We start from the raw sequence: 25,956 nt of genomic DNA, 5'->3' as shown, positions 1-25,956 counted from the left end.
GTATGGAATATATTTATCTGGTAAGTTACCCAGAGCACTTGTGTGAAACTTTCGGTCCCGCCCTGTGTAGTTGTGCAAAGGGCTTGATGTGACCTTCTCATGACAAGATTATTTCAGTCTGGATACATAAAAGCGGAAATCTTGACTATGCTGAAACAAGTGGAAAAGATTCTCAGTTACTCCATTGTTGACAGTATTGAAACCAAATGTGAATGATTCATCCATCCAGTGACACTACTGGTACAGTCACTTTGTTAAGATGTCTTATAGGTACCTTTCTAATACAAACTGGATTGATACTACTTGTCAAGTATAAGTGAGAGATATAATTTATGTATTTTTTGCTTGTTTTTACATGGGTTTGTGAAATAAGTAAGTAGTACTATATATGATAATTCTGGGTTTGCACAGGTTAATGGCTGACCGAGTGCTTGTGATTGGCAGTGGAGGGAGAGAGCATGCGCTGGCCTGGAAGTTGGCCCAGTCCCCACATGTGAAACATGTGTTTGTTGCTCCAGGAAATGCAGGAACAGCTGACAATGGAAAAATTTCAAATTCAGGTAAAAAGTGGGGAAAAAATTAATTATTGTGCCAAGCAATCAGTAATACAGGTGTTGGAACTGAAACAAAACTGACCATATTTGTATTGAGTTGGTAGGAGATAACAATTACTTTTTTCTTTGGCTGGTACCACAGATTATGTAAGGCACATATTTATTTTTTCTGTATGTTTTGTTTCTGAATTTTAGAACTGCCTAATAAAACATCATACTGTACCTATTTTTAGCCTAGCTTCTTAAGACAGTGAGGCTTATGTGAGACTGTATTTCTACACCTCATCTCTTTCTTCCCACTGTTATGCTTGAATTCACTGACCAATTTCAGCAAAACTTAACAGAGGAATAGAAGGCTCAGAGTTATTAACTTCTGGCTAGAAACTTCTCTGGTGTCTGCCCAGGCTGCTCAGCTAAATTTAGCTACATCATGCACAAGCATTGAGTAAATCTTTGCTCAGGTGTGGAAATTGAGTTTCCTTGTAAACTTAGAGGTTGGGTTTTTTAAACAGTTTTATTCTGTTATGATAATTATATTGCTTACATATAGCAAATAAAATGAATTTAATGAGTTAGCAGATGTGTATTAAAAACAGTACTGCAAACTGGAAATGTTTACTGTCTTTCTGGACTCTGCTATTATTACAGTGTTTGTTTTACTTCGCCCTTCATGGGCTGTTTCATTATTTCAATCATACTTCTTAGGGAGATGGAACAATGACATTATCATATCCCATCTCTTATTTAGGCTTTACAGTGGTAACTTCAGTATATTTCCTTTTCAGCTGTATTAGTGAGCAATCACACTATTGTTACCCAGTTCTGCAAAGATCATAACATTGGACTTGTGTTAGTTGGACAAGAAGCTCTTTTGGCAGCTGGTAAGGCTGAAATAAATTAACTTCACAGTAAAAATCAGCATCTTGTATTCTGCTTTAAAATGACCTCTTTTGGCTCTTAGGACACACACTGACTTAATTAAACTGAAGAGCAAGACACTTTGGATTATCTTGTAAATGTAAATTGTAGTCACTTAAAATGTTTGGCTTCGTAGCTGTATGTTAGAAATCAGCAGGGAAGATCACGCAGGATCGAGAATCAGTAATGGTTATAAGTACTCTTGTGTCTTCTCTGTTTTCCTTTATATAAAGAGTTTTCTTGCAGTAGTCCTAACATTGTTGCTGTATGCAACAGTACTCAGACCATCACGTGCATTTATTGTAATGTGGTACAGTAAGATATCTACCTCTTAAACAGTGAACAGAAGTACCAGAGAGTCCTAACAGTAGTTATGGGCTGGTAACTGTGACAGTGCTTAGTAATGTAAAGAGCTAAAGACCTCTTAAAACTAAATAATGAAACGGGTCATTAGATATGCAGAACCTTATTTTAAGGATGAATTGGCTGTTTGGGACAAGGAAAAGTGTAACAGAGTGCCAGAATGGTTGTGTGGTTTTCCTTTTGTCAAAATTACTTGATGTTTCCAAAGAAACAATTTGGTTCCTTTGCCATTTTTGATAATTAGGGATTGTTGATGACTTGAAGGCAGCAGGAGTTAGGTGTTTTGGACCATCTGCAAAAGCAGCTCAGCTGGCATCCAACACCAGTTTTGCCAAAGCCTTTCTGGATCGACATGGGATCCCAACAGCAAGATGGAAAGCCTTCACCAATCCCCAGGAAGCTTGTAGGTTTATTATCAGGTAAATATTTTGATACCGGAAACATCTCTCTTCAGTTATCTATGCATTTGGCCTTCACCCGAGACAGTTACCTAGAACTCGGTAATTTTTCAACTGTTGTTCTTCTCAAATAGCTACTGAATGAATCAGTTTTGTAATTAGAGACGGACGATGAAGGTGCAGGGAACTTTAACAAGTTGATTTTTCTGTTCACAGATCACAGCTCTTCTTCCCTTTGATCAGCTTCTTCAGGATGCTAGTTAGCCATTTAAAAGACAAACAAATTGTGACAAAGTATTTCAATCAATCTTTCTGTTAGAGTAAGAATAATTTATACACAGACAGATACCAGGAAAATGCTATCTGTGGAGTGATTTGGGACTGGTCAAACGCTCTTTACTTAAGGAGGATACTCTTACTTCTTCAAGGCCGGACAGCATCTCTCTTACATGGAGAGAGAAATGTAACTGCAATTGCTTTGAGCAGTAATGCCTCTGAAGTCATTGAGGATCCTTTGGGAGAGTAACCTACCACTGTGGCTATTTTGGTCCAGTCTCACAGCAGCTGCTGTGTTCAACTGTGCTGGTCTGTGGCTGTGTGTTGGCTTCACAGACTTTTTGTCTTTGCTGTCACATGCTACACGTGGTATGATCTAGTGGAACTTCTTTTTTTCTAAATAAAACCAGCCTTTTCACTGACTTCACTTTGCAACAGCATTTAGTCTGTATTACTGCCATGTATAGAAACAGACCAACAACTTCTATGTCTATAAGCATGCCTAAGACTTGAAAAGGAAAGCTGTCTCAGGTCAGCACACTGAGATGTGGAGAAAGGGGGCCTTGTGTGAGCCTGCTTTGGCTGCTTGTATAAATCTAGAGTTGAGATTTATCCTGGTATAAATCATAAAGTGGAAAGGAGAAATGAGATGTTGTTTCAGAAAACAGGCTAGTAGTGTGTAGAATCAGCTCTTCAAAAGGAACATTTTGTTTGACTGTCCACAAGCCAGAGAGAGGTGAATGGGCAAAGTGTAGTTAGAATATGTTGTTATGCTGTTTTGTTTTGTGGTTGGTTTGTTTTTTTTTTTCCTTCTATATTTAGCTTGTGTTTAAGACCAAGTGGAGCAATTCTGGGGGTACAGTGTTAATACACTTGTTCTACCATGTCCTTTTTGTGCAAGACCTAACTCAGTCCTAACCTTACAACTCTAAACAGAACTTCCATAGTGGTTTATAGGATTATGTACTGTAATCTGGTTTTGCAAAACTATACATCATCAATGAGTTCATCTTTCTAAACCTATGACAGGCATAAATAGTAACCTAGCTCAGGGAAAAGAGGAAGAAACTGTAAGGTGTTAAAGTTCAGTGATTTGTCCAAGGATATACATTGAGTCAGAACCAACAACAGAATTCATAGATTTCTGGTTCACAATCCGGTGCTGGGTGCTATAAGAGTCCCTTCACCTCTATGACAGATAGGCTAGCAGGGAATGCATTTTTCTGATGTGATACTTTTCAACTGTTCAGAAAACAAAGAAGAATGTGGGAGGCACTCAGCTTAAAAATTATAATTTCACTGGATGCAGTAGGGATGCTTGAATTTCACCTTTGCTTTCATTTAAAGCACAGACTTTCCTGCACGAGTCGTACGGGCAAGGGGTCCTGCTGCTAGAAAAGAAGTGACTATTGCAGCCAGCAAAGAGGAAGCCTGCAGAGCTGTCCAAGAGATTATGCAGGTGATTAAACCTTTAATTAACCAGTAGGAATGCAATTCTCGATGTTCTGTAGCCTATGAGTTTGTAATTTCGGCCACAGAGGGCAAGCATTTTCAGGAGGAATCTGCCCATTCAACTTGGGAATTTCTCTGGGTATTATCCTCAGATTCCTCATCTTTGCTTCAGACAGGCAAGTGGGGCTTTGTAGAGTTTGTGACTGAGCTCTTGTACCAGCACTGAGACCTGCTGCCCTGCCCCCCTGACTTTTTCCATTTTTCGTTGGTTCCCAGGGTCTGATAAGGTGCATTTCAAAGTCTCTTCCTTATTTCCAAATGAGATTTTGTTGGCTTTGCTCAACATACCAGAAATTCAAGCAAGCTTGTACTTTTCATATACATTGTTTTTTCTGTTAAAAGAAAATAAAGAGAGGATTTAGCCAGTAGATGTCATGTTTGCTAACTGCAGATTTTTTTTTTTGGTACAGGACAGAATGTTTGGAGATATGGTTGTTATTGAAGAACTTCTTCAAGGGGAAGAACTTTCTGTATGTGATCAATGGTGTGGTTATATCCTTTTATTCTTTGCCATTATTGTTATGCTCTATGCATAAACATACAAGTTTATTGTTTCAAATAGGTTTCTTGTTTTATTTGCACTTAAATAAATATGCAATCTAGGCAATTTGATGTCATACTCATCAATGTATGTTTTCAGTAGAATTTTCTTCTACATTAGGCATAAAATTGCAGTTATGGTGATCTTTGTAGGTAGAAAATTATCTTTTTTTTCCTAAGGTGACATAAACCATGTTTGTATGGACTTTGTATTGGTAATTCTTGTTACATCAGTAATTTTGTGCTAATATGTAGTGCCTGTTTTAATAGTTCCCTTACCATGGATTATTACTCAGTGGCAGGATAAAACTTAAGCATGTATATTATATGCCACATGACAACTGAAAATTATTCCTTTGTGCAAGGTTTGTCCTGCACTGAGAATACTTCACACTCATTCAGGCCCCAGATCTGCAAGCACACAGGTTTGACTTGAAGTATATTAATAATTCTGTCAAGTCAATAAAGACTATTCACATGCCTTAAGGTAAGCTTATGTCCTCGTGACTAACAGGTCAAAATCTAATTCATCAGAAAGGAATTGTCATGAGGGCCACCATTTCTCTTGATTGTTTAAAAATGGGAACGAAAGCTCAATGAATCCTTTGGAACAGTCTGCTTGGAGCAGAATAAATGGGTTTTACTGATTTCTGTCTTTGATTCCTAAATTTTCCTGGCAGAACTGAGCCTCAGCCTGTGTCCAGCAGTGTTAACTTCCCTTAGGACAGAACTTTGTCAGTGTTCCTATGTTGTGTGCATCTCTTAACAGTGCTTGTGCTTCACGGATGGTGTCACTGTTGCTTCAATGCCCCCAGCCCAGGCCCACAAACGATTATTGGATGGTGACCAGGGTCCAAACACTGGAGGGATGGGAGCCTATTGCCCAGTTCCTCAGGTATAGCAGTTCTCCTCCTCAGCCTGCAATATGGCTGATCACATCTGTGGTTAATAGGTCTCCCTTTGGGCTCTATCTTATTTCTACCACATAGGCCCAATTTCTTCTGGAATTGATGCTTTGCTTGTGTAAGTGCAATACAGGGCTCAAACTTTAGTAGTCATTCTTTGGTATTTAATGAGCCAGTGTTCTGAGGAATGATCTCTCTTTTACCTTTTCCATTTTTCCTAAACTTTATATTTCTCTGCTCCTAACTAGCATCACTTGCAATGTCCTTGCAAAATTCCCTGCGTGCCTGGAGTCTTTGTGTCTTGAACATAACTTTGGGTTTCTTGTTGTTGGTTCTTAAAGCACACTGCATCATTCTAAATATGCTACTCGAGTACGTTAGGAGTGGTTTTTTTCTCTCAGTACAGAAACATTCTTACTGTATGCAGCCCAGGTTGGCAGTGTCTCAAACCTCCTTAAAACTGGCCTTTTAAAGAAAGAACCAAACAAAAAATCTTGGGAGACAGATCAGCGTATCTGTCCTTCAGGCAGCAGCACCCTAATGGAGAAAGCATACCGGTTGAGGGTGGGAGAGCAGAAAACAGCTGAGGCATTTACTTACCCCAGTCCTTCCAGGTCCTATGAGCTAGTGCAGAAAATGTCATCACTGTCTCAATAAGTTTGATGTTGATCGTCAGGTTCCAGAAGTTCTTCTAGAGAAAATCAATGATGCTATCCTTCAGCATGTTGTTGATAGTATGAGACAAGAAGGAACAGCCTATGTAGGTAAGTGGGCATTCAACTGAAAAACAAGGTAAAGTCTTAGCAAGGTTATTTTCATTGTTAGAGAGTCCTTTTGAATTCCAAATAATATTTTTTAAAAAAAAATAGTAGTTGATTTTTCATGTCATATTAAGCCTTACTTGTTTGGTTTATAGCTCTTCCTTTGGAGAGAAGTTTTGTCTTTTCTTCATAAAACATACTGTATTTTTATTAAATATTTTTTATTAAAACAGTTGCAACCAGTCTCTTTGTAGTTCAGGGTATAATATATACTTAAATTCAGTTGTACTGTTCAGTTCTGTATACAACGGTGTAAGTTTTCTTAAGATCTTTGTCTTAAGACTTTTGAAAAAGAAAGGTGATGCTTACAGCTGTCACTTAACGCCAACGGCTGCTTTTGGTACCGAAGAATGTCTAGATCACATACATGTAAAGAGTTGGGTTCTGGTCTGTGATGTATTCTCTGCTATTTGGTAAATTTTTTACAATGCTCAAATCCACAGTAAGAATGTAGCGGGTGCTGAGTATTTTTGTGATGATGCTGGAGGACCTGATGCTTTGTGGGTTTTAAATTTAACACTTGTTATTCTCTGGGGATTGGTTTTCTGATTATACAAGGAAAGGTCTTCTTTAGGTAGCCATGTGCATATATATGCGTTGCAGTAGAAATTACCCAATACCAACCTCAGGAAGTTTTTGTTTGTTAGTAGCAGTAGCGAATTGTGGTTTGGTATTTTTGCCTGAAATACAGAGTTATACACCTATATTTATGCATAACAATAGCACACTTAATGGTAAGAAAATCACAAAGTCTGTGTAATGAATAGGGGTTTATGGGAACTGGTTGGGGTTTTTTTCATCCTGTCAATTCCTTCTGGTCTTTGAACACCTGCATCTAGAGAGCTATAGCAAAAGGCAGAACTTGACTTTCTGATCCAGTGATCTGTTGCTTTCTGTTGTGTTCAATATAAAATGCAATGCAATGTTCCTCACACTGCTGCTTGCCACTTTGTTGTTTTTTGTGTCGTTACTATGACTTGTGTATAAGTGCTTGCAGAATCCTTGCTCCTAATTCCTTATGATTTGCAGAAATGCATCCCTCATTCCAAAATACTGTGTTGCATTTAAAGGAGTTCTTGAAAAATAATGGTTAAAATTCATTTGCTTGGCTGTGTTCTTTCTGTTCAGGTGTGCTGCAAACAGGTTTAATGCTTACCAAAGATGGTGTGAAAATTTTAAACTTTAAATGTCAGTTTGGTGATCCCCAGTGCCAGGTGAGTAAAAGATAATGAAAACTTCAATATGCTTCATTGGTTTACTCTGACTGTCCTAGCTTACCTCTAGGGAAATCTGCATGCTATATTCGGATTTATGTCTTCCTTCCCCTGAACATGCAGATTTGAATGTGAATTTCTTAGACAATGTATGACATAACTTAACATTTTGGCTAGTCAGCTTCTGTAAATTATCAGCTAAAGATTTTAAATTAAAGAGCTGTTCCTCAGATTTTATTTTTCTGGATAGAAGCAGAATGGGAGGAGCCTAAATTCCTGTTCCTTCTACATAATCTCACATCTCATGTTTGTAAATTTATGACTTGCAAAAAGATGCTGCAAGTTAATACTCACCTATAGTTTCCAAATCTACCAGTATAAGCAAATACAGTGATTTGAGTTTGGCAGGTACAGATTTTACTCTATTAATTTAATTTTCCCTAGGTGGAATTTGAACAAGTCAACAAAATAAAAATTAACTACTATCACTATGAAATTTTTCTGCAGGTAATTCTTCCACTGCTTAAAAATGATTTTTATGAAGTGATTCAAGCAACAATTGATGGCAAACTCTGCAGCTTCATGCCAGCCTGGTCAGAAAATAGTACAGCTGTGTGTGTGGTCATGGCAAGTCCAGGATACCCAGGAGACTATGACAAAGGCATGGAAGTAACAGGTAACTGCAGTAGGTTGAGTACTACTTAATTTCAGCGTAATACTCCAGTAGGTTTGCACTTACCTCATCTTCCAGAGATCTGTATAACTTTTGTCCACCCCACCCCTCACACCCTAAGAGTCTGCCTTCGTCTGTCACTCCTCATCCCTATGGAAGGGATAGCTGTTCAGTAAGATCTTCAAACTAGAGTGTATGCCTGTCCAAAGTAGCACAGGGGCTAAATGTTTAAAGTTACTTCATTCTATAAAGCTCTGCCTGTAGCTGGGTGCTGAGATAAGAAGGTGATGGGGAATTACGTCCTCCTGGAACAACTCTGGTGCATCCATGTGGAGTACTTCTGCAAATTGTGCTGGAAATATGGACCACAATGTTCTCAGTACATGATTGCTTTTTCCTAGCTTTGGTCTTTTATCAGGAGGTCACATTATTTTAGCTAATGCCTGACCAAGTGATAAGGATGAGACTTGAGAACCTCTGGCCTTTAAAATTGGAGCAGTGCAAGCCTCCACCATCAGCATGGTTCCTTCCCTTGTGAAAGCCAGCCAGGTTCATTGCTGTGTAGTACTAACGAGGACCTCTTCTTCATGGGGCTTGAAGGGTTTTTGGAAAGGTGGGCACATGGGCTCTAGATCAATATTAATTTTATGTGTTAAAATTCTTGTGCTTTATTACCTCATTAAGATTTTTAAAATGTTTAAAAACAGAAGGAAGTGTTGCAGACTGTTTCATTCCCCCTCAGCTACTGCTGTGCCAGTCCAACACCATGCCCTGTGTAAAGCTAACCAGACAACTGATCTTGTATCAAGGCCACCTTATTTTTGTCAGAACTCCAGTTACCCTACATCACCCAGGGAGAAGGTCACGTTATATTGCTTTTTCCCTTTGTCAAGATTTCTGCTGTCACATTCTCCGCACCCACCCTCCTCTTCCAGTTCCCTCACTGCATTTATTTTTTTTCATCAGTGATATTCTGTAGAACTCCGCATTTCTGTAACTGCAAAAATCCAAACAACATAACTGAATGAATCCTTCTAGTGAGCTACCTTTCACTAGTCAGATTTGGGAGCTTAACTTTTTTCAAACTGATATTCATACCTTTAGGAGTGAGATGGTATGACCCCCTTGCTTGTTAATCACAAAAAAAGATAGTCAAAACAATGAAATTCAATCCATTATTTTATTATTATATAATCCAGCCTCAGGAGTTGTGTGGGGTTTATTAGTTTTTTCCTCTTTTTCATCTTGATTCCCACATTTTAATGGCTTAGCAAACATTTTATTCTGGAGTATTCCTTAAAACACGATGGGAAGGGGTTAGGTTTCCATTGCAGCAAGGACAGCTGGGGCTTAGATTTGACCTTGCTGGGGCAGTGCTGTGGCAATGTAGCACACACTACCTTCAGCAAGTATAAATGTCCTTTCTACTCGTTTATAAAATCTATCTAGCTGATAGCAAAGAGAAAACCGTATTTTGTTTTGCTTTTTCCAGGTGATGGCTGCAGTTCCTCCTTTTCCCTTATCCTTTTCTCCTCAAAATACAAATCTAAAAACCCCCTAAACAATTTTGCTTTCCTCTAACAGGAAAATACATGGAGACAAATGAAAAGAACAAAATACATCACTTGTGTTTTAGCTGTTGGACAGCCACCTGTGAGTGTTTGTGGAGCAGGCAGGGTAGGGAACTGTGAGGAGTGCGCAGGCCAAATAGTTAGGGGAGTGCTGCAGTAACATTAGCATTAATGGTTTAGTGTCAGGGAGAGGGGAGAAACCAGACAGTAAACTGCTATGAATTGTGATTTCATACAGGAAAGCCCTGCAAGACTATTCAGTTACAATATATAGCACAGCTTTGCCCTGTCACAGGGTAGTTATATGTCCTGTTATGGCTCCTGGATCCCTTATTTCTGTTCCTGTGTGATCTGTGTCCTTACTGTACATCTCAGAAGGGGAGCCTTAGGGCCAGCGGAGTGGGATGCTCTCCACTGGTAATGCTATTTCTCAGAAGAAAGGTAAGGTGGGTAGTTTTAGGGTTTTTCTCCCTTGACTGAAGAAAGAACTTCAATCTTCCCTGCTTTGCCAACACAGTATGTGATTTAAAATACTCAGAGAATTCCTTTTGCTTTTGTAGGGCTGCTGCAAGCCAAAGAGTTAGGGCTGCAGGTGTTCCATGCTGGCACAACGCTGAAGGATGGCAGAGTGGTGACAAGTGGTGGCAGAGTCCTCTCCATTACTGCTGTGAAGGAGGACCTGATGAAAGCACTGGGAGAAGCCAACAGGGGTGTAGCAGCCATTCGTTTCAAGGGTGCCACTTACAGGAAGGACATTGGCCATCGGGGTATACGGCTTCTCAAACAGTCTCTGTATGTAAGCAAAGGCACTAGCAGAAACAGATGCTAGTCCAAAGCTTTATATCTATTGTTCCCATTTGTGTGATGAATGATAGTCTATGTGGAAAATGTTGCTACTGCTGCTAGCATGTCCTTTACTCTCCACAGGGGTCTAATATACAAAGAGAGACACCTGGAAGCTGTAACTGGTGATGTTTTGTTTCATCAGCCAGAAACATCACTTGTAAGTGGTACCAGATCAGGTAAGATTGGGAAGAATCTTTGAATTTTCTCAGTATACTGAATGGAACAGAACTTTTTTTTTCCCCAGAGGTCACAGTGAAGAAAGAAAACTCTCATTTCTTTCTCATCACTCCTCTTTTGCTTAATTAAAAAATAGTTGGCTTACTATGGGGATGATTGTACTTTTCCAAGGTTAATCTAGTGAACAGAATAACTCCTGGATTAATGGAATAGTTTTGTACTTCACTGGATAGAAGTGATCCTATTAGCTGTATATATGAGTACCATATCCAGACAGTTATTAGAGTGTGGCTAACAATCATTAAACTTGATATTTGCTCCTCAGACCATGTCCTTTTAGCAGTGATCTACTGAGGAAAATTTCTTGCTGTTTTTTTTTTCCCCATTAGACAAAGGTAGCTATGTAAAGAAAAAAGGCAATCTGTTAGCACTTTGGTAAAATGTTTAACCTTTGCTATACACAATCCATAGGCCACAAATACAGAATAATAAAGATCTTTTACAACACGGTGACATATGTGACTCTGGGGTCCATGCTTTATAAAGCTGTGCATGTTTCTGTCAGTGGACACAGTGCTGTCTTTTCCAAGAAATCATAATTTTCAGTACTTGCCTCAGTGAGTGTTTTGGGTCTTTTTATTTCCCCTAAATTTGATCCTTGACATATTTGTACTTGGCAGGTAGTCATTCAGAAGTAGGAGGCTTTGCTGGTTTCTTTGACTTGAAAGCATCTGGCTATGATGATCCTATCTTGGTATCTCAAACTAAAGGCCTTGGACCTAAACTGCAGGTAACTTGCAACTTGACTGTAGCAAAGTTTATGTTATCTCCTGAAACTGTTTTAAATGCCACTTGGTATCTCAAACTAAAGGCCTTGGACCTAAACTGCAGGTAACTTGCAACTTGACTGTAGCAAAGTTTATGTTATCTCCTGAAACTGTTTTAAATGCCACTTGGTATCTCAAATTAAAGGCCTTGGACCTAAACTGCAGGTAACTTGCAACTTGGCTGTAGCAAAGTTTATGTTATCTCCTGAAACTGTTTTAAATGCCACAGCCAACAGCACCATCTGCATCCTTCTGAGCATTATAAATACATCTCAAGTCCACTGGAATGGTCATTTGAGCAAGGCCTGAGCATATGTCATTGAGAATGTGTAGGCATTGGATATTTTGTGATGAAATCATATTAACCCAAAGCATTTAGCTGAGCACTTGAGGAACTATGAACCAGAATTTATGCTATAAAATAGAGACTCCGTTGGCTTTGAGAAAGGTCAGTTCAGAGGAGTACAGGGGAGTGTTGAAATGATAACTGTCAGACTTAGCTTAATAAATCGTATGCAGAGAGGTAGTGCAATTACCTCTGCCAGGGCACTGGGGATTAGAGAATGCTAATTACACAAGAACGCATAGGAGAAGTTGAGTCAGGAATATATTTATATATTGAATCATGAGAAGGCTTTCAGCCATCAGAGGAGTGGAGGTGTGAAGCTGCCTTTCACTGATCAGGCATAGCAAATTAACTTGTTTCAAGTTGGTGTAATTATCTTCAGTAATGGGATGATACGCTGTGGCTTCCTGCAACAGCAGGAGACTGAACATTATAATCCAGCCTTTTGCAGTCTTACAGCCTTGGACACCTCTGAGCATGAAAAAGTGATTGGTGCTGGCTCTTGTGAGTCTTTGTTCCAACTGCTTGGCAGAGAGACATTCCCAACTGTGTTTACACAGACTGTTCTCAAGACTCTTCCTTGGCCAAAAAAAGTTGGCCGATGCCTATATGAATTGTTATTAGATCAGTGGGAGGGAAATGTTATAATACAACAAAGAACATGGGATGACTGGTTTCCATAGCACTTCTAAATCCATCAGCCAGTGAAAGAAATCCGGTGTGTAATGCAAACTCAGAGTGTTTAGTTGCTGATCTGTTACCATTTTGAAGCCAGTGATTGTATTTATCTGCATTTTTCCCTTGTCCATCTTTCTGTACTAAGCTTTTCTGCACAGCTATGAACTACACTGATACAGCTGTATCAGTAAAAGGTGGTTACCTTGAAAATTTATCCATACGTATGCAATCTTTGTCCTGCTTCAGACCCTGAAGTGGCAACTGACAGAGATGAATTGCACTGTGTGAGCTGGTGCTGTGCATCTACATCAGCAGTTGGCACAGGCAGAACTGCTCTGGTGTATCCATGACAGTGTAGAAACATCTGCTTATAATAAAGGAGTGTAAATGTCACCATTTGATAGAAGCCATGATGCCTGAATCAGGTTTCATTACTTGTAGGATGTAAACACCTTGATACATTTTTAAAAATCCAAATAGCAGCCTTCCTGACAGACATATTATTGCTTGTTGAAAGACCTGTCTTTCAAGGGATCCTACAGACCAGTCCCAGGTTGTTGCCTGTGACATGAGATATCTGAGATCAAAAGACTCCTTGGGGAGGGTGAGAGTAAAGAATCTCATTCCCTGTGGTCTTGTAGAAGAAGAAGAAAATTACAACAACCCCAAATGACAATTTCTGGGTAGTTGGAGCTAGAATTTGAATTATTGTTTCAAAAATCAAAATAGATCTTTCTCTTCTCTGCAAGAAAATGAGCTCGTTTCTCTTGATTTAGACTAGATGATGCACCAGGTTATGTTCTCCATGCATGTTCTATAGTGCTTCCTTTCAGGGAAAACAAGTTTTCTGCTCATTTGACTGATTAATATCTGAGTGTTGTGTATTTCTTGTCACCACTGCTGGTTCCCACTGTGTTTTGCAGATTGCACAGGTATGTAAAAGACATGACACCATAGGTCAGGACCTGGTTGCCATGTGTGTCAATGAAATTCTGGCTCAAGGAGCAGAGCCTCTCTTCTTCCTCAGTTATTTTGCCTGTGGCAAACTTGATGTTGAAGTGACTGAAACAATCAAAGAAGGAATAGACGAAGCTTGCAGAAATGCAGGATGCGCTTTCCTGGGTATGAACACTCCTATCCTCTGAGATTTAAAGATTCTGATGTTGAAACAATTTCTAGTGAAACAAACTTTGTAGACAGAGGCAGTATGTGATATTAGAACTGTTAGTTTCTGTTTGGTGGAAAAAACAATCAAGCATTTGGGCTTAAACTCTTCCTTATATCTGTAAAATGGGTCAGCATAGAGGGATGTTTTTTACAATTTATGCATTTGGATCCTAATTCTTGCTTATTTATCCTTGTACAAAGGAGAGCAAAACTGGATGCCTCACGTTCTTGAAGCCTTAACATGTTTTCATTCCCTCTCTGATACTCAGTCATAGCAGGGAGGTGCCAGATAAGTAGCATGACATTTTTTTAAAACATTTATTTTTTCAGTAACCTCAGAAGCCTTCTTTTGTTGAAGTCTTGAGGTGAAGTGAGAAACCAAGAAGGATTTAAAAAATGTATCTGAATACACTTCTTAAGCTGCATGTCTCCACAGCTGTCCTGGATATGTTGCTTAATTTAGGAGATGCTATAGATTTAAAGTTAACAATAAAACATACTCGCAGCTAGTGCTGACTGCTTTCTTTCCCCACTTAGGCAGGGAGGTGGCTGAGGTGACTGGCATGTATTCTTCTGGAGAGTATGACCTGGTTGGCTTTGTGGTTGGCGCAGTGGAGCGAGGGCAGATGCTTCTGGGGCTGCAGAGGGCTGATGAGGAGGATGTTCTTATTGGATTGGCCTCTTCTGGAATTCACGGCTGTGGCTTTAGTGTCATAAGGAAGATTCTCTTAATGTCCTCCTTACGCTACTCCTCACCAGCACCTGGCAGTTGTGGTGACAAGACTCTAGGTAAAATATCTTTCTTCTCAAAAGCAAACCTGCAAATTAATTGTGTTCAGACATTTTCATAATTAGGTGCTGCCAAGGGCTGTTTACTTCAGGGTGGCTTAGGGTTTATAAATCTTTGGGGTAGGTATATGGGCTTGTATCCACAGCTTTGGAAGCGTGGACCAGCACTTTTCATTGCTTTCCAAGGTAGTCTGCCACAAAGACCAGAAGGGAATCTGTTCAGAGAAGAATTCCCACTAAACAAATTGATTGAACCGACACTTTTGTTTGCAGGAGATATATTGCTGACCCCAGCAAAAATGTACAGTCCATCTTTGCTGCCTGTCCTTCGCTCAGGGCACGTGAAGACTTTTGCCTTCATTGCTGAGGAGGGGTTGCTGGAAGGGATCTCCAGAATCCTGCCAGAACATGTCAGTGCTGTCCTAGGTAAATATCAAGGATCACTGTTTCTGTTTGACAAAATTTATATACAGCATGGACTTGACTTCTCAGCTTCACTTATAGAGATACTCAGAAATGTATGTGTCTACACAGTTAGAGACTGAATGACTTGACATTCATGCTTTTCAAAGAGCCTAACAAGTGCATTCCTGTTTCAAGTAAGCATCACTGATGAGTACCACTTTCCCTTTGGAGAAGGGAAATTTAAGGAGAGTTTGAGGGCAGCTCATCTCTAGGACAACAGGTGTTTGAAAAGACTGTGTGTTCTGCAAAACACCTCTACATGCTAAACATTTTGACAAAATGGTGAAGCTTGTTGAGAGAATTAATTTGCATGATTTTCTCCACAGTACATGTACACACACACACAAACATATTTAATGCAGTTTTATGGTAGGTGGTAGCTTCCCCACAAGACTAGTATTCGACACCTGTAAGTAAGGTAGAACTTCTTCTTTTGAAGCCAAAATTGGGCAAAGTATTAAAAAGTTCAAAATACTGAAGAAAACCATATTCATGTGAGTCCAAAAATATTGTGGAGATGAGGAGAGGGGGAGGAAGGCGTCTGTGTGCCTGTCTGTATTTCTTTAAAATAAAATTAGAAAGGAAAAAAACAAACTTAGCTTACTAAGGTGGTGTCTAGCTTGCTTGCCAGTGCCTGGAACCACAGACAAGATAACAAGCCCAAGGGATTTTTAGTTCTCTAAAATGAAGTCCATATGGCAAGCCTGCACCATTAAGCTTTTCACAGGCCACCTAAGGCCATGTCTGTGGAGTAGGATCACTGTGAAAGTCCATCCATGTTTCCCATCCATGTGTTGAACAGTCAGCCCTGTTCCAGTCTGCTCATCAACATAATTAAATATACACTCTTAGCTAATTATTGATTCTTTGAAACCGAAAACCAGGATCTGCTTAAGTAGTCCAAAAAAGCCAGAAGACGATTTGTCCCACAGCTCCTTTATCTCTTATGGAAGAGATGTAAGTCATCTGTAGCTTTTTCCCTGTGGCCAATGGGGGATGAATACATTTTAATTTGCCATCATTCCCTACATTTTCTCAATAGAAAGCCTAGAGAGGCCTTGGCTTACACAAATTACGGCTAGAAACCTCTAGCTAAACAGCAGCCACAAAGTTGACTGGAACCTGGGTCAGTGTCCTTCATATACTTCAACAGTATTCTTAGAACAGCAAGAATTGTTTTCTTACTAGCTTTCGTAATGTACCACTGTCATTCTATATAATAAAAGATGGGTAGCAAACATTTGTGCTGACTGTATACATATTTCAATCATTTTCAGATGCTCTCAGTTGGAAGATTCCTGAATTTTTTTGCTGGCTTTACAAAGAGGGAAACCTCTCTGTGGAGGAGATGGCTCAGACATTTAATTGTGGGATTGGTGCAGTCCTGGTTGTGCAGAAGGACCTGGGTCAGCATGTTCTCAAGGATATACAGAGACGTGAAGAAGCTTGGCTGATTGGGAAAGTTGTTGCCCCTTGTCACACAGGTTAGCAGGTGATGGGAAATTAAGACACAAAATGAAACAGACTATGGTTTGATTCAAAGTGTAGCAAATTCATCTGTCTCACTTTAGAGGGGCTTCCACTTAAGGATGTGCTATTTAATTTTTAAGTTGATACAGGATAAGTTGTTTTACAGCGTGCTTCTATGAAGTGCTGAGCATCTCCCGGGAGGCACCAGTTGTCCTCTTGTCCTCAGTTCTGTAGGCACTGAGGAGACTCCCTATTGCAAAGTTTGTGTAATTCACATCTTCTTCCTGTGGTTTCACTAGGCTGGAGGCTGCTTGACACCTTCACATCTAGATTTCACTATTAAATGAAGTGAGAAGTGAATGTCTTGTTTTCAGAGTGACAGTACTTGAATAATGTCTTACTTAGGTACCTGCTTGAGACTTGAGTAAATCACTCTGATGACTCTCTGTAAGGTCTTAAACATTAGGTGATTATATTTTACCACAGTTGTGGTAATCAACCCACCTCCTTTTCAAGCCCTTCCACACAGATTCCCTGTAAAGACTGTGGGTAGGCCACAGCTGTGTATAGTCATATATGATGATAAGTCTTCATTCTGGCATGTCCATCGGGTGACATACAGCAAGACATGAACCAAAATCTCACTGGAAACCAAAGAGGTTATGGAGCAGTTCGGGCAGCCAAAATGCAACCTCAGTTCTGTCTGTGTAATTTTGCAACACGAGAGGAAGAGGGAGATGGTTATAAAAGATGGGGATAATCCTTTGAGAAGACCCATACCTGGGCCTTTGTAAACAATTCTGCAAGTGAGTAACACAAAAGAGATCAGCACAACTAGGGTGAGTTGGTTTGTTCTAGTAAATACATGTTTTTGCAGTTCAGTCAGTGCTAGCACAAATTCATTGCAGATAAGTTTTCTCTTAATCGAAACAAGATTAATAAACTATACAAAGTAAATATAGATGGAAAAGTAAAATCTGAAGTATTTTAACATTTTCCTCACATATTTGGAGGAGGTTCTCGCATCGAAGTCGAGAATCTTCTAGAAGCTTTGCAGCTGAGCAGCCCCCAGCATCTGCTGAATAACGCTGTTGTTGAGAGTCAACACCAACCCAGAAAGAGCAAAGTTAAAGTAGCTGTTCTCATCTCTGGAACAGGTGAGCTTTCATTTGTCATCACACAGAGAAATGTCCTTACAAGGGAGAGACTGAATTCAGCCCTGATACAAGTGCATCCACTTTGCCTTTCTTTTCAGTAGAGTCCGTGGAGCCCTCTAAAACCAAGGTTGCATTTTGACTGGAAATCAAGAAGTTGCACTGCTTAACAAATGAGCTTTATCAGTGCACGAATTCCTTTGTCCTCTTCTATTTGTGCAGTTGTTGAAAAAAATTTTTGTTACATAAACAGGATTGAGAGCCAATTCCCCATGACATAGGTGCTCATCTATTTCATCAATGTTTGCTTTCTCTTCATTTGAGGCACAAACCTTGCTGCGCTCATCAGTTATGCAAAAGAGCCAGGCAGTTGTGCTCAAGTTGTCCTTGTCATCTCCAACAAGTCTGGTGTGGAAGAACTACGAAATGCAGCCCGGGCTGGAATTCCCACCAGGGTAAAGACACCCATTTCCTTTCCTTTTTGTCACCAACTCACAGATTCTGAATCTATAGGTCTTTATGAAATGCTTGGTAAGAATTCATATTTCGCTTCTGTTTAGAACTTTTACTGGGGATAAGTGGATGTAGCACAAAGCTGTCAGAGTTATCAGCAAAGGCAGAACTGAAAAGCTGTATGGACAGTGCTCGCAGGAGGCTGTGAGTCTCCCCTGTCTCTTCAGTGACTGCAACAGTCCAGAGTTAGGAAGGGACTTAAAACTGCAAGTGCTTCGATGATTTGAGTCTGAGACTGTAGCCCATGGAGCTTCAAGCTTTAACTGAAATCAGTAAGACTTCATGCTCTGCAAAACACGTAAACGTGTGGTCTCCTTGGCTCATCCCTCTTCTAGAAAGACCTTTGTCTCATGTTGTTCTCAGTCACTTCCAGCAGCACTCTACAAGTCTTTTCTCCTGCCTGTGGTCAGTAAAGTAGCATTGTGTTACAGAAACCTTCACTGGTTCGTTTCAATAAAAAAAGCTATAGAAAGGGGCTACCATCATGCTATCGTATTTGTCAAAGTATAGAACACGACTTTTGAAAACATTCAACAACTTGGGGTTTCAAATGGAGCCCACCACCAGGAACTCCTCCTTCTAATGGTAAATGATTTTGAGCAGTTACCATGTTTGTACAGCTATGCACAGATGGAAATAAATACTGTTAGAGGCTCTTCATGCATTAAAAAGTTTTCAGCAAGCTTCCTCAGCAGCTGGGTCGAACTTGTTATTTTTTTTCCTGGCAGTGTAAAGACACATCTCTAGAGAAAAAATTACGTCGAAATTCATTCACATTTTCATAGGCAAGAGCATGACAGCTTTGTTAACACCTTATTTGAATGTCCTCATAAACAGAGTCAGGAATCGACACCATGGGAGCTGAGGCTGAGAGGTGGAGTAGAAATAAAAAAGTTCCTGACTCCTCCTCCCCCTACACAGAATGCCTGGCCAGTTTGTTGGTCTTTTTAGCTAAGTTTGTGATTTTCAGTAAGCCACTACAGACTAACTGGTAGTGATATTGTCAATGCAATGAGTCATTACTATTTTTACTTTAGTCTTTGGCCAGACATTCTGGATTAAGAGGTCCATATCTTCTGATGCATTCCCTCTAAACCACATTTTCCTTTTCATAGTTGGCTTCTCTTTGTGCAGATTTTCTACACATCCTAGAAAGCATCCTGTGTGATACGGTGTTAGCTAGTGATTGAGGTGTTCCCAGGTATGTTTATATGAGTATGAAAAATCACAGATGTCCTGAATAATGTACCAACTTAGAACTTTTTAAGGCCTTGAGTATCCTAGAATGAATCCAGTTTGCTTTCTCTTTGTTGCCCAAGTAGCTGCTCTCATTCACATGGTTATTTCCTTGATATGGCTTTTGATGTGTTTTAATGTTTTAGGTGATTGATCATAAATTATATGGGAGTCGCTCTGAATTTGACAGCACGATCGACCGAGTTCTTGAAGAATTCGCTGTTGAACTGATATGTCTTTCAGGATTTATGAGAATTTTGTCCAGTCCTTTTCTCAGAAAATGGAAAGGTAAGAAACTCTTAAGTGTAAAAGAGAAATTAAAATATGGGTGCTTGGTCTCACCAGAATTACACAGTCACAGTTCTTATCGTTTGGTTAAATCTCTCACAGCCTTGCTGATACTGAGGTTTGCATGTTAGACAGTGGGGCTGCCCTATGTTTTAATTTGTTCCAGCCAGTGGGACTGTGCTAGAATTCTGACGATGCGTTGGCAGAGAAACACCTTGTGTTGGCATAATGAGTAGCAGAGGGGAAAAATCACTGAGTTGGTCTGTCTGCCTTCCTTCTGGGAAGGAGGAATGCCTGTGGAGCAGGCAAGAGTTCAGGCAGAGTTAACCGTGTCAAGGAGCTGTGCTGGGGAGTTCTGCTGAACATGCTCCTGCAGTTGTTGCTCAGAAACAAACGAGTGAGAGACTGATTTCTCAGTTCACCTCCTGCCTGTGCTGCGTAGCACTACTCTGCACTGTGTGCTGGGAATACAGCCGTTACAGACCCCGACTGCTGTAGGGCAGTGCTTTCTTTAGATACGTGCCAGGCCAGTGGACGGGGGAACGCACACTCCTCTTTCCTCCTGGCTCTGGATGCCGAGTGCCAGCTCCTGAGACCTTGCTCAGAAGTTACTCGCTCACTATGCACCTGGTATAGGCTTCTTTGGGGATGGTGTTTCCTGTGAGAATCACTTCCACCTGCCCGGCGGCTCTGCAGGAGGCTGCAGTGTGAAGTCCTCTGCTTCTAAGCCCGTCATCTGCAGCACGAGGGCTGGGCACCTGGGAGGGGAGAGACTGACCTGTCTGTCCATTCGCAGATGCAAAAGCAAATGAGGTTCTTGGCCTTAACTGAAACATGCTTGCCTGGCTACTGCCAAAGCCTGCATGCCATCACCTGTGTTTCTGGAAGAGCAGCCCTTCCTCAGATTTCCGCAGAGATCCGTAACCCCATGTATACATTTTGCTTTTTAACCTGGATCTGAACATGCCCTGTTACATTCTGACAGTAGCTGAGACCATTTAAACTCCCAAGTGGTGCTCAGTGCTGTTGTTTGGAACTGATGATCACATCTCACTTTCGTTTTTAAAGGAAATTCAGTTCAAACTGATTTTTTTTTTCTATTTTTTTCCTCCTCTCACACCAATGCCCAGGGAAAATTTTGAATGCTTCCCCATCACTTTTCCCACTGGTCAAGGATGGAAATGCCCATCAGCAAGCTCTGGAAAGTGGATTCAAAGTCACAGGCTGCACTGTGCATTTTGTCTTGGTAAGTGTCCTCTTGCCTAACATTGAGTAAGTTATGAAAAGGAATTTGCTTTTTTCTTCTCTTTCTGAAGGCAGAAACAGGAAGACGTAACAGGAATGTGTGGAAATATTGGGATTGTTACCAGTAAAAACAGGAAGATGAGGCAGTTACATTGCATTTGTGGTTTCTTGAGGTCCTGTCTTCTTCCTTCATATCATGCATGGGGTTGGGTTTTTTCCCAGTTTCTCCTACTCTCAGCAAACTGCTCTGTGAATTTTCTAGCCCATGTCTCTCTTCACACTGTACCCCCTAGCATAATGTAGGTGCCCCTAATGGAGGTGGCAAGCCTCTCTTGGCATCCTTTAAGCCTCCTGCACACAACTACACATGTGCTTGTCGAGATCTCTCATGAGGCTTTCTCTGCTCCATCCACATGATCTATAATCTTCTTGAGACATTCCATAACGTTCCAGCCTCTTCTAAAAGACTCCCAATATCCCCATTTTAGGAGGAATCTAGTCCAAAAGCAGTGATCCACCAGGAGCTGGTATCTGTGAAGTCAGATGACACTGAGGAGACACTGTCAGAAAAGGTTAAAGAAGCCGAGTGTCGGGCTTTTCCCGTTGCCCTGCAGCTGGTGGCCAGTGGAGCAGTGCAGTTGAGAGCTGATGGTAAAACCTGCTGGAAACAAGAGAGCCAGAGTTTTTGTCATCAAGAAGAGAAGAGAGCCTGCACACCACCTCTTGTGGCTCTGGAGCCTCCAGAAAACGATGTGGTGTAGCCAGGTTACTGAGTGGTTTGCTCTCTGCGCATCTTTCCCTCCTCCCTCCTCCTCCCTGCCCTTGATGTGCTTTGCTTTGACTGCAGACATATCACTGTCACAGGTTTCCATTCTGGGCTGTGATCCTCTTCCCTCAGCTTGCAGCTTTAGTTACAGTCCTTTTGCAAAATCGGCAGTGGAAGCCAAGCGATCATTTCAGATTTTGAATTTCTTTGTTCTGTTTTTTCATCTGTAAAGGACATACTGTTGTGACAAATCAAAGAGGGGGCCTAAGCTGTAAAAATGGTCTAGTGCCTTGGAGAGAAATCAGTCCGAGGTACCAGTTTTTGTTGGCTGTATCACATTGCAGAGCACAAACAGCTTCACAAAGCAGCTACAAGCAGGAACTGTTCCGCTGCAAGAGGGTGACCAGCTCCTGTTGGATGGAAGAGGCCAGACGTGTCGGGGCAGAGCCGTGGGTTTGAGGGTGAACAAGCATTAGGGATGAATGCATTGTTCTGGGAGAGGAGGTGGGAGCCTACAAGGACCTTGTCCTTGTGAGCCCCATCACTGAGGGAGCACCTCAGGGTAGAGAAAAGGATGTGTAAACGTTCACCAGTGTGGGAGCCAGAGACTAGTGAGCTGCCAAGCAGAAGACCCAAAGGCCAAAAAGGCGGGGAACTTTCAGAGGGCAAAATAAAATGAAACAAGCCCCCCTTCACAGATTGTCAGTATGTGACAGTGCATACCGAACAGACACCTAGGCACTTGCCCACACTCCTTGAAAGGGAGCGGTGCATAGACATTCCCAGAATTTCATATTAAAACATTTGGATCTTGAGGGATGAATATTTGATTAGAGGAACTAGAAACACCAGATTTCAGGCATTTTTCTTCCTTCATCATTAGAATACACAGAACAAAGCATCCTCAGCTTAACTTGCAGTAGCAGGAAAATCTCAGTTTTCTTTGTTGACTGAGTGATTGGCTTGGTCCAGAGAGTTCTGCTGTAAAATAAAAGCTTTTTCTGTGGAAGCTTATTTTATATCTGCCAGAATAATGACTTTCACCCACGTAACAAATTGGAGGAAGAAAGCTACCTAAGAAGTTACTTGAACAGACTAGAAAAGAAGCAGCCAGCGCTGAACTTTCTAGTGGAGGGATCACTAACAGCAATTAAATGCAGTGAAAAAAAATGTATTTTTGTTTTGGTATCACATGTACTGTCCTAGAAACAGAAATACTGTATGTCTCGCTCTTGGCTGTATCAGGTTGTTCAAGCACATGAGTCAGCTCCAGTGAAAAAATCTACATTTTTTCTTTTTTTATATATATGTACCTAGTGATTTTATATATGTACCTAGTTAGGGAGGGGAGAAAAGATTCAGCTTCCTCCAGAAAGCTCTGCCATTTATGTACAGAAATCTACGTTTGTGTTCTTGCATTTCAGCAACTGGAGCAAGGAACATGTATTTTTCATGATCTGGGAGAAATAGGAAGAACTGTAACAAGGCAAGATCAACAAATATTTGGTATATATAGATAATATTTCTGATTAAAGACATTGCTGAGTTTGCTTTTGGCCTGTTGTAACTCTGTAGTAACTTCCTGTTGTATACTATTTGAATTGCATAGCACGCATGACTGATTGTTCCAAACTTAACAAATAAAATGTTAACAGAGAATAGGGTGCTAGTTGTTGTGCTCTGATCCGTCTCCAGATGATCATGTCTAGAACAACTCACTCTGTACCTGTGTTCCTGGCAGCCCTCTGAGGCTGGGTGTGGTGACAGTCTGTTAATCTGTTTATTTTTTTTACAGATTGGCAGTGGAAGTAAAGCCAGCTAAGATCCAGTTCACTATGAAATTTCTTTTTATGCATTTGTCGAAATACAGCTAGGGGCTCAAATCCCATTTGTTATCAGCCTCCAGTGGCAAATTACCTGAGCCCTGCTTGAGCCACCTGTGACGGAATGGGCTGTTGGATTTTCCAGCAGCTTGTTGGCTTTTCTGGCAGCTATCAAACGGCTTTTATCACTGACATTACATTTATTAACTGTACAGGTAGCGATTTCACCCCTAGCAGTCCTACTTCTTCTAACGTGTGAGTTCATTGAAGTACAATTTCTTTTGACTTGTAAAATGTTTACTTTGTCATGGCTAAGGCACTGGACTCGAGCAGACTGAACCCCTGCCAGAGCTGGACGCTCCCCACATCTTTTGCATTCTCCGAGACAGGCTGCATTTCAAGCCTCGGTGGGCAGTTTGCCCGCGGGGGAGGCCCTGCTGTGGGAGGGCAGGTTCGTACAGAAAAAAGTTGGGATGAAGACTTATCTTTTATTCTTTGCCTTTTACAAGCAAATTAAATTTGACCGTGTCATTTTCCTCTGTATTTGCTTCAGCTTTATCCTCGGTGGCAAATAATGACGGGAATATTCTGTCAGCAAGTTACTTCATCACGGACCATCTGGCCACTGAAACAGTAAGGTCACCACACTCGGCGGATACCACCTTAAGCAGGATTGCACATGGCTGTAACCTCACAAACTGGTTCACAGTTGCTGTACTGTAGACTAAGTCAAATTCTGTTTCACAAACTCCTCCCCCAGCTTATACCCTGGGTAAGGGAGTTCCAAGGAAGGATTTTGATATTTAAATTTTTAACTTTATTAGACTTTATTTCAAATCCAAATTGAGATTATGTCAACACAGAAGTACCGTAAGGACATCAGTGCACAGAATACAAATCAGCTTTCTCTGTATTAAAGGGGAGCTCTAAAACATACATAATCAGCTTCAGTCAGATGCTTCTGGTTTGTATGGGGGAAAACTGATGATTTTAGTACGTACCTTCAAATGTTTTCACAACTATAGTAAAACATTAAAAGAAAACCAGGTGCTTTTTCATAAGAGTTGAGCTGTGCAAAACCCATTCTTGCTTTCAGAATAACATTTACTGTGTTTCCATCAGTATTATGTTTTAAGAATAAAGGCACTTATTTCAACAGAATTTTTGTATCTAGTCCTAACTCCCTTTCTGCTCATTCATAAAAAAACCCCAAAACTGAAAGAAAAAAACCCAACCCAACTCCTTTGGCTCTGAACAAATCTCTGAGGGGAATTCACATGTGAATTCACATGGGGATGCTTGAAGGCAAATGGTCAGCAGACATTTAATTCTATTTAGCATCTGATTGACAGCAGATCCAGTATTTGAAATCATGGGATATATTGAGAATCTGGGCCAGACAAGATCTACCAACATTAAACCAGAAATTATATGGAAAAAAGTCTATTTCATTATCTGCAGAAATAGTTAGTGTTTTGGGAGGCCGGTTTATCTTGTTTTGGCTAGAGGTTTTGGTGAGCAAAGTTTTTTGCCTTTAGCCATCTCTTCCATTGTACTAGTTCCATTACTTTTCCTCACAGCACATGACAAGAGGAACCCTTGTTACAGCCTGTATGGTCTGTTAGAGGGTAATACTGATGTTCCTAAGTCAATCTCAGAGATGCTCAGATCTCTCTGTAACCAAAGGAATGTTTTTTTTGTTTTTAAAAAAGTGATTGAGAACCGAAATGTCGGCCAAGGAAGTGATCATGGTTAGGAAGCATGTAACAGAGCCGTTGCTGAAACTACTGAGAACAGCAGCCCCCTTGCCTCAGTATTCCCATTTGTGGCTTTCTCCGGATCGTACTTTGAATCTTTAGCCATTTGAGTGAGAACATGACATGGTAAACTCTATGTTGAAAACTCTTTGTGAAGAGAATAGTGTCCATGTTATTAGTCTGAGATCTCTGTTTTGATCAATTAAGGCACCCCAGCCGTCCCATCTGAGGACGTTCATGGACATGCTGCTCCTACTTCCAGTAGATCTTGCCAGCTTCCCCCACCTGAACAGCCCCACTGGCGACAAGCTGCAGGGCAGCTGGGAAGGCTCGGTGCTCGGCCTCCTTCACCCTTTCGGACAGGGTCTCCACTGTGTCACCAACCTTAACTGGAACTGCCTCTTGGAAAATGATTGCTCCAGCGTCGACTTCCTCCTGCAAAAGCAACAGCCAGAAATTCTGTACGGTTGAAAGAAGAGAGAGAAGAGGGCCCAGCTGTACGGCAAGGAATGTAATCCAGCTGCCTCGGGGATCTGTTTGTCATTAAGTTATTACAGGAAACACGAATTTGGGCTAATGTGAGAAATGCAGAAAAGATGCTGGCACTCACTCTGGCCTGTGAGGAACTAACAGAAATGTAGGGTTCAAAGAAACAGAGGAGGTA

General features: G+C 40.8%; 2 protein-coding genes across 3 annotated transcripts in view; one reads left to right on the top strand and one right to left on the bottom strand.

Annotated features, from left to right (window-relative positions):
* Window positions 1-397: 397 nt before the first annotated feature.
* On the top strand, window positions 398-24,503 carry LOC101920107 (trifunctional purine biosynthetic protein adenosine-3-like). The gene is made up of 21 exons (XM_005234389.4): window positions 398-560; window positions 1,340-1,435; window positions 2,080-2,254; window positions 3,857-3,968; window positions 4,432-4,491; window positions 5,331-5,456; window positions 6,143-6,230; window positions 7,416-7,501; window positions 8,009-8,177; window positions 10,306-10,537; window positions 10,673-10,767; window positions 11,449-11,558; window positions 13,543-13,741; window positions 14,324-14,575; window positions 14,849-15,001; window positions 16,318-16,524; window positions 17,524-17,667; window positions 17,989-18,119; window positions 19,560-19,701; window positions 20,832-20,947; window positions 21,435-24,503. The coding sequence occupies exons 1-21, from the start codon at window positions 416-418 to the stop codon at window positions 21,705-21,707; spliced, it is 3,111 nt and encodes a 1,036-aa protein (XP_005234446.3). The 5' UTR covers window positions 398-415; the 3' UTR covers window positions 21,708-24,503.
* GART (phosphoribosylglycinamide formyltransferase, phosphoribosylglycinamide synthetase, phosphoribosylaminoimidazole synthetase) overlaps window positions 24,330-25,956 on the bottom strand; it is a 39,332-nt gene continuing 37,705 nt past the window's right edge. For both annotated transcript variants that reach the window (XM_005234375.4, XM_027782365.2), the window contains exon 22: window positions 24,330-25,727. In XM_005234375.4, the coding sequence (XP_005234432.1) occupies window positions 25,545-25,727 (183 nt within the window). In that variant the 3' untranslated portion in view covers window positions 24,330-25,544. The remainder of the gene's footprint in view (window positions 25,728-25,956) is intronic.

The sequence above is a fragment of the Falco peregrinus genome, chromosome 4 (assembly GCF_023634155.1).
Source record: "Falco peregrinus isolate bFalPer1 chromosome 4, bFalPer1.pri, whole genome shotgun sequence".
NCBI classification, from domain to species: Eukaryota; Metazoa; Chordata; class Aves; order Falconiformes; family Falconidae; genus Falco; species Falco peregrinus.
The sequence above is the reverse complement of the archived record's forward strand: the minus strand, read 5'-3'. Positions and strand labels throughout refer to the sequence as shown.

Bases quoted from the DNA above. Each gene is read 5' to 3' on its own strand.
- LOC101920107 (XM_005234389.4), top strand. From the start codon at position 416: ATGGCTGACCGAGTGCTTGTGATTGGCAGTGGAGGGAGAGAGCATGCG. The intron at 1,436-2,079 runs GTAAGGCTGAAA...TTTGATAATTAG, and splicing joins AGAAGCTCTTTTGGCAGCTG to GGATTGTTGATGACTTGAAG. The intron at 17,668-17,988 runs GTGAGCTTTCAT...TCTTCATTTGAG, and splicing joins TGTTCTCATCTCTGGAACAG to GCACAAACCTTGCTGCGCTC.